We start from the raw sequence: 8,640 nt of genomic DNA, 5'->3' as shown, positions 1-8,640 counted from the left end.
GGAAATATTATTGTTATATTTAGCATGATTGGTTTGATTTTGTAAAAAAATTGACTTCAACTGCTTTCTTTTATTTATATATATATAATTGTCTTATTGTTTAAGGTAAAAGGATATTTTAATTTATTTTAAAAAGGTTGTGATAAGATAGTATCAACTACTATAATACATGCCGCATTAAACACGAAATCCTATATCATTTGAATAAATAAATAATAGGTTCTAAATTTGGAATTTTGGACATAAATAAAAAATAATGGGAACACAAAGTAAAATGCGGAAGTGCCAGGTGTATCCACCCCTTTTTACGTTTGAAAATTCCTGTAGTTAATAAAAGATTAGTGTTTGAGAAAGCATAATAATGAGGTGGATTTGATTCAAACCCTTGCCCTGTCCAAGACGTAAAGGATTTCTTTCATAATTAAAAAAACATGCTTTTCACCCAACTTTACGACTTTTAATTAATTCTCCAGTGAAGTTATGGGTGATGGTGCATGGATTCCTAACCAGCTTCTAATTTCACTCCCAACTTGGTTTTGGTAACAGCTGAACCAAGCTCCCTTTCCCAAATTCCACCTTTTGATGTTAATATGAACCCTGGATGTCAAGTTAATTTTCTACAGCAATGATAGCATCAACTACTTGCACCCATTTGTTTGATTCATTACAGCGCGTCAACGTAATATAATATATTGAAATTTGGACGTATAAGGTAAAGAGGAAGGGGCCTAACTGTTGAGAAACAGAAGGGGAAAGTTCTAAAATTCAAAAAAGTGAATGAAGATGGAGAAGGAATAGTCATTTTCTGTGTGCCCCAACTCAGCCTACACCCTTTGGCTCAAGTCTTTTACACACTCGATCGTATTAAATAATAATGGTACTTGCAATCCATAAAGGCCATCCATACAAAAGATAAGAGAGACGCACCCTTCCTTCTTGCCCTGACCTTCTCTCTGCATTCTTTCTTCTATTGCTGCTCCTTTGTAATCATGAGTCCTTGTGTCATCATTACTATGAAAAGCCTCTCTTTCTCTCTCTCTTTTTTTTTTCTTCTCTTTTTACAATTTCAGATACAAACACGATTTCCCAGCTATATAACACTTGGTTTTTTCTCCCTACTTGGATCACACAAATAATCTTCTCCCAACTCTCTAAACGAAACCCTTCCCTTGAGTTTTTTTTTTTCCATTCTCAATATTAAACATGTTGGTTAACTCTTCTTCATGCTGCCGAAAACGTCAGTCCAAGCTAAGACATAACGTTCGTGTTCCAAGGCTCAACAGGTTAGTTAATTAAGATTCTTTTGTCTTTTTGTTGTTGTTGTTGTTTTATCTCTGCTGGTTTCTATCAAGGTGCTTAAATAATGGTACTACAGGTTGAGAAGATTAAGGACAAAGAAGATGGGGGCCGTCGGGATTAAAACAGATATGGAAATAAAAAACTTGAAACTGTACATGGAGAATCAGATTATCATACAAGAGAACAAGAAGCTGAGGAAGAAAGCACTTCTTCTTCACCAGGAGAACCAAACCCTGTTGGCTCAGCTACAGAAGAAGTTGTGTAATCCGCCGAATCAGTCCTTAAAAACCTAGAAAATAACTGGCTAGCTAGCTGGATTGCATGGGATGGGATATGGGTAAATACTACCTTTATTAATATATATACAGTGTAACACTAGATGATGTGCTGCTGATGGGGAGACTGTAGGAGGACTTAAAGGATCAGGGGGGACGTGCTTCTTCATTTCTTTCTTGTTTATCTTTAGGGTTTAAATTGAAGTTGGATTTGTAATGGGATCAGCTGATCAGGTTTGGAATAATTTTGGAATTTTATTGGATGGGAATATAACTTATGTAGTGTTTAGCAGCTGCATGCATGTTATTTTTACTTGTTTAATTTGTTGAGCACTATATATTTTCTTGGTGAATGGATGAATATTTTTGTAAGAGGTAACCAGACACGAAGACTTAATTTTAATAAAATCATTTTATGGCTGAGAAAAAAAAAACATGAATCCATGATTCTGTAGCCCAAAACCTGGAGCAAGTCAGCAAATAAATAAATATTCGCTTTTTGTTTTGTATCTTCCTTGCACGTTTATTATACTAATATAAGCGATATGTTATCAAATGAAGTTTAAAAATGGACGTAAAGAGGTTTCAAGCCCACCACGTGAAACCCATATTCGATGGGGCAGGACATCTCAAGACAATATACTTGAGTATGGGATTTGATGGGCGGTACAATAGGTAAGTTTAATTTATTTTTTATCTAATATTATAGTATAGTATTATTATAATATTTAATCTCACCTTCATATTTTTACATTAACGGTATCTAAACCCACAGGGCTTCAACTTGATCCGAATGACTGCCAACTAAAACACAAAGCTAACACCTCAGTGGATCAAAGAACGCCACGAGGTCAGAAACAAAATCCATGGGTGGATTGCACTACAATTGCAATAGCAGAAGAATGGATTTGTTGCCTGCATTACTTCAGATTGTTTAGGACCGAAAGGACTCGATGGTCATGGCCCTGTGGCATATCAAAACAAGTTAATTGCTGACTAACAAGGTTATATTTACGACAAGGAATAGTGGAATTATATCTGTAGCATATAATATACAGTAACTTCTGTTTTCTGCCGTAATTTAAAATAGCTTATTAGATTATTATTTGTACTTTGTAAAAAGAAAATGTAAAATTTGCAATCTCCAAATTGAGACACAAAACTAGGGTCTTAATTAAATAGAATATATTGAATACCTTGTTCAGTCGCATGAATAGCTTCCATGGTTGGATGTGCTTCCAGTGTTACCAGTAACCTTAATCAATCCACCAAAACAATAACACTTTGAGCACCATTTTCAGTTTGCATATTCACCAAGCTGTAATATGATTCAAGATCAAACCTTCCATCACGTAGATTTAATATATCTTCTGCCGATGTCCTCCTGCAACGCAATAAACAGACGAAAGAACATCGCCGACAGTAGGATGCAGTTCTTATATTTAAAGGCAGTAAAACAACGCTCTGATTAGGATAGTACAAAGTTTATTAAGGGATACCACTTATTAAAACGCTCTCAACAAACTTGAAAATCTCCATTCCTTGTCTCTTTTTCTTTTGCAATACTGTTGGTTTCATTTATGGTAAGAGAAGTTATTTGGGCGGCGGTGGCTGTTATCAAAACAAAAATGCAACCTATTTGATGCTGTTAAAATGGGATTTTCTCACGGTCTACTCTGTCTCTGTGGGGTTGTACTTATTTTATTGAACTAAAACATGATATTAATACTTGTAAGATACCGAATGGTATTTGTATGATAACGATTGGTGTTTGCTTAAAACTTAATCCATCTTTATCTTATAAATGGAGTTGTATAGTGCATTGAGAGCAAGTTTTAATTAGTTCCTCGTAACGAGGAACCACTTTATTATAAGAACCCTAAATATCACAAATTAATGCAATTAAACAACCATAACTTTGCACAAGCATTAGATGAATGAAGAACTGTGTTATATAGAGACCATACATTTATAAGCCCAGCTAACAGATTAAAGGATTCCTGTTTCGCATTCCAGTGATTACATAATATGTTTTGTAACATTTAAAATCATTATTATTATTTACAAAATAAAATTCCTTACAACTAATTTAATATACTTTTTACACTCAAATTTTATTGTTTTGTTAAAAATACATTACTCTGGTACAAAATGTCTTACATCTTGCATGGAGCGTAATATTTTTTGTAAAGTTAATTACACAATATCTTACCACAAATTTTCTTACCGCTAATGTCAATATTTTGTAACACCCAAAGTTAATTGTTTTGCTACAAAATACATTGCTCTTGTACTCATAATCAAGTTAGACAAATGGCATCATTAGCAGCCACCTAAAAAACACTCAGTGCCTCGTCACACAATGCCGAAGTTAAATGTTGGTGCCTAACGCTTATCAATGTGTTTGGCACCTAATGTTTTATTGGTATAACCGAAGTAAAAGTTGTGCCCAGCACTCATCGACATGTAGTTGAAATAATCCGTACTCTATTTATCCTATGGCATGCAACTATATCCAACTCCGCCCGAACAGTTAATAGGGTAGCCAATAATCAATTTTCTTTATAGTTCGATCCTCGTTTTATCAATTTCAATATCATTAATTTATTAATCAAGGCATCATTTAATACATAGCATAACATTCTTCATTACAAAGCCAATTTTACAATTTCATCAATTTATACTATTTTCACTTCTATTCAATTTAGCCTTTTATCTCGAAAATCAACACAATCATATCAATTTAATTCGATTCAACTACTTAATCTCATATCACAATTCATTATATTCAATTTATCATTCAATTTGTCATTTCTTTATAATTTAGTTCATATCTCACCTTCTTTTACCAAATTGAAAACAACCAAAGTTTCAATTAAACATATTTACAATTATAATTTTAAATACATAACAATTTAATACAAACATACCACATGAACCGACCTAGTCAAAACAACAAACTAAAATTTCAAGGACTAATCAACAATTTTACCCTTTTCCCGATTATCCCTGGTTTGATTCAATTCTCGATCTATTCACTAATTCAATTTATCAATTTCAGTCCTCTTATTCTGTCCTATTATAAGCATATATCAGCTCAATTCCACTATTTGAATGTCCCTAAAATTTTACATTTTATTCAATTTAGTCCCTAAAACCGAAATTACCATAACTTTTAAATTTGAGCTTCAATTTTGAAATTGATCTCAATTTCATCCTTTTACGGCCCTTTATTATCTATAGTTTAGAAATTTCATGCCAATTTCAAAATATTTACACTTTAGTCTCTATATTCAAAATTAATAGTTTTCACTTTACAAATTAGTATTTTTTTCATCTTTAACCTTAAAATATAATAATTTAGTACTAAAAGCTTCAAGAATCAACAATGGAAACTTTTAAAAATGGTAACAATTTTACAAATTAGTATATGAGTTAGCTAAATCAAGTTCCGGGACTTCAAAAACATAAACATTACAAGAAAATGACATGAAATTACTTACCAATTGAATAATTAAAGTTGAAAAGCATGAAACCCTTATTTTCTTCCCTTAGCTACGGTTGAAGAAGAAGATGAAAAAAAAGATGGTTGTTTTTCTTTTTCTTTTATCTTATATACTTAGTTTAATATATATAATTAATATTAATTAACCTAATCAAATTAATCTTAATCTAAATTAACAACTTTAGTGGATTACACCACACATCTAACACCGTTTGGACCTTTTAAAGTGGTCTATTTTGTAACACCCTAACCCATATCCGTCGTCAAAACAAGGTTATAGAGTATTACCAGAATTTACAGATCAAATACAGACATTTCATATCAGATATCAATCATGTTGTCCCTTATATGAGCCCCTGAGGCTCAAAATTACACCTTCGAATCAAGTCGGGACTAAATCGAGAACTCAGAGAATTTTTCAAAAAATATCAAAATTTTTTCAAAGTGCAGGGGTCACACGGCCAAGCCACACACCCATGTGCTAGGTCGTGAGAAAATACCTGGGCATTCTGTTTTGAAATTTTAAAGATGCAGGGGACACATGGCCAAACCACTCACCCATATGCTAGGCCGTGTGTTGCACACGGCTGAGACACACGCCCGTGTCTCTGCCTGTGTGGATGAAAATAGGCTATTTTCCAAGCCACATTTCTCACCCAAATTGCCTTCCACCTACATTAACACTTTAACACACTCACAATCCAATATAATATCTTCAATTTAAGCCAAAATCAAGTTTTATACTTAACATTTCATAACTTATATTCAAATATCCAAATTTACCAAATTAACCATATGCACATATATGCACATTTTACCAATTTCATTAACTCAAACCATACTTTTAATATACCTATTGTTTAACCACCATTTAACCATTTCAAGCACATATTAAGCATGATAATGACACACAAATATATATATATCAAAATGCACTATATACAAGCCATTTTAATGGCTATTTACAACAAAATACTTATAAGCCAACATCGGCCAATTTACGTTATACAAACCATTATAACCAAAATTAGTTTTTTATATGTACCGAAATGGGTCGATGGATAGTGTGATGATATCTCTGCCAAGCTTCCAATCCAACGAGCTTCCAAATTACTATAAAATAAAGGAAATTAAACAGAATAAGCATTTAATGCTTAGTAAGTTTGTATAACATGAAATTTAACTTACCATTATTTCACATACATGGTAAGCATACAATACATATTCCAAACAACTTGGCCAATAGCCTAAACACATATCATTGTCAAACATGTTAGTCATGTATTTCACCTGAATATCAAGAAACATGTATGAGCTCATCAAATATAAAATTTTCATATTCATAAACTTACCACATCTTGTGTTTCATATATAGATTCCATGTATTTCAAGTATATACGGGTAATGATTCATTTCGAATTCATATTTTCTCATGTCAGAATTTTTCCCGTTGAATCATTGAAAATATCGATGGATACACGGGTAGTACACACGAAGTGCACACAATTGTAATCCTTTAATTCATATTTAGGAATGCTCATATGAGCATATAAACAGGAAGCTCATGTGAGCCATGTAATGAGAAGCTCAATCGAGCTGTATAACGGGAAGCTCATAAGAGCCGTAATCGGGAAGTTCAAGTGAGCTAATATCGGGAAGATCCGGAGAGCCATTAATCAGGAAGTTCATAAGAGGCAGTTATCAGGAAGCTCCAAAGAGCTATTAATGGGAAGCTTGCAAGAATCATATAACGAAAAGCTTGTGAGAACCAAATATTGTGATGCTCATGAGAGCTAATAACGGGATGCTCTTTCGAGCTATGGTGTGTCCGCAACACATGCAGGACCACAACTAATTCGGGAACCCTGTATCCATCGAATTTCATTTATTCAAATGGGAACTTAATACTTGTCAAACATTTTCGGATATGTAATCATATTTATACATGGAAACTATACAATTCACACACAATAATATTCAATTTAAACATTTAAATATACAATTTAGTTACACGAACTTACCTCGACAAGTGTTCGTGTACGCAAAATTTACTAATCTGACACTTTTTCTTTTCCTCGATCCAACTCCGTATTTAGTCTATCCGTATCTATTTGAATAAATTTTACATTAATTAATACAATTCATACTCAATTTAATTCAATTCACATCTTAGGAAAAATTATCATTTTGCCCTTATACTTTTAATTAATTTTAATTTCGTCTGTAGACTCGGAAAATTAAATTCATGCAATTTAATCCTTATTCCAAGCCTAGCCGATTTTTACATATAACACTAGCAGTCCATGTATTTCATAAAATTCAAAATTTTTCTATGAATTTTACATCTTTTCAATTAAATCCCTAAATCATAATTTCATAATAATTCTCTTTACAAAAGTTGTTTATCTATCAACAACCTTTCATTTTCTATCATAAAACTTCATAATTCAACTATATTCATCCATGGAAAACCTTAGTAATTTGATAACTTTAAAAATTAATCCCCGAGATAGCTAGATTAAGCTATTACGATGTCAGACATATAAAAATCATTAAAAACGGGATAAGAATACATACCTATTTGAGCTAGATAAGTTTGCTAGAACTTAAGTTCTCATTGCTAGGGTTTCCATGTTTTTAATTTGGGAAAGATGATAAAATATGATGATATTTTCATTATTTAATCATTTATCATCTTTTATTATTTCTCTTTCCAATTTAGTCTTTTCTTTATTTAATTTTCCATAGACGAATAATCATACTTATCTACTAACTCCTCTTAATGGTCTATTTTCCATATAAGGACCTCAAATTTTGAATTCCATAGCTATTTGATCATTTTAGCTACTAGAATTCAACTTTTACATGTTATGCAATTTGGTCCCTTTTATCAATTAAACATGTAATCGGTAAAATTTTCTTAACAAAATATTTATACAATATTTCTATCATAAGGTAGACCATAAAATAATATTAAAATAAATTTTCTTTCAGACTCGAATTTGTGGTCCCAAAACTATTGTTCTAATTTCACTGGAAACGGGTTGTTACATATTTACTCATTTGGTCCTCCAATTAATTAAAATTCCAAAGCGATTAACTTTTACTACTTTTACAATTTAGTTCTTGTACCTTAATTTACTATCCAATTAACAAAATTAGAGAACCAAACTTCAATTAGACTTTATATTAACCTCGTAAATATTTAATATTTATGGACTCGATGATTATAATTGGGGCTCCGAAACCATTATTTTCGACACCACTGACTTTTAATTTGTTACAATCAAATTTTAATTCATCAAAATATTAACTCTGTAAATAACTCTATTTAATATTTACGGACTCAATTTACGGAAATGAAGTCCTAAAACCATATTTTTCGACATCACTAGAAATCGGGTTGTTACAATTTATCCAATTATTGGTCCAAAGTTTTGTTTGTTGACCATTTCTAATATACTAGTGTCACGGGCCAAAGTGCAAAGCCCGTGACCATGGCACAAGATGCACCCCATGGAGGTCTGTCGATAAGATGAGGAACATTTAGCCCACGAGAGC

General features: G+C 32.1%; 1 protein-coding gene across 2 annotated transcripts; it reads left to right on the top strand.

Moving 5' to 3' along the window:
* The first annotated feature begins 516 nt into the window (after positions 1-516).
* LOC107911920 (protein LITTLE ZIPPER 3) lies at positions 517-2,778 on the top strand. Of its 2 annotated transcripts, XR_005921019.1 has the most exons (3): positions 517-1,283; positions 1,376-2,249; positions 2,350-2,778. XR_005921019.1 is itself a non-coding variant. In XM_016839919.2 (2 exons), the coding sequence occupies exons 1-2, from the start codon at positions 1,204-1,206 to the stop codon at positions 1,590-1,592; spliced, it is 297 nt and encodes a 98-aa protein (XP_016695408.1). In that variant the 5' UTR covers positions 559-1,203; the 3' UTR covers positions 1,593-1,866. The 2 variants fall into 2 exon arrangements, 1 of the variants encoding a protein (XP_016695408.1); XM_016839919.2 differs by lacking the exon at positions 2,350-2,778 and having other exon boundaries at positions 559-1,283; positions 1,376-1,866.
* The last annotated feature ends 5,862 nt before the right edge of the window (positions 2,779-8,640 follow it).

The sequence above is a fragment of the Gossypium hirsutum genome, chromosome D11 (assembly GCF_007990345.1).
Source record: "Gossypium hirsutum isolate 1008001.06 chromosome D11, Gossypium_hirsutum_v2.1, whole genome shotgun sequence".
NCBI classification, from domain to species: domain Eukaryota; kingdom Viridiplantae; phylum Streptophyta; class Magnoliopsida; order Malvales; family Malvaceae; genus Gossypium; species Gossypium hirsutum.
The sequence above is the reverse complement of the archived record's forward strand: the minus strand, read 5'-3'. Positions and strand labels throughout refer to the sequence as shown.

Bases quoted from the DNA above. Each gene is read 5' to 3' on its own strand.
- LOC107911920 (XM_016839919.2), top strand. From the start codon at position 1,204: ATGTTGGTTAACTCTTCTTCATGCTGCCGAAAACGTCAGTCCAAGCTA. The intron at 1,284-1,375 runs GTTAGTTAATTA...ATGGTACTACAG, and splicing joins CGTGTTCCAAGGCTCAACAG to GTTGAGAAGATTAAGGACAA.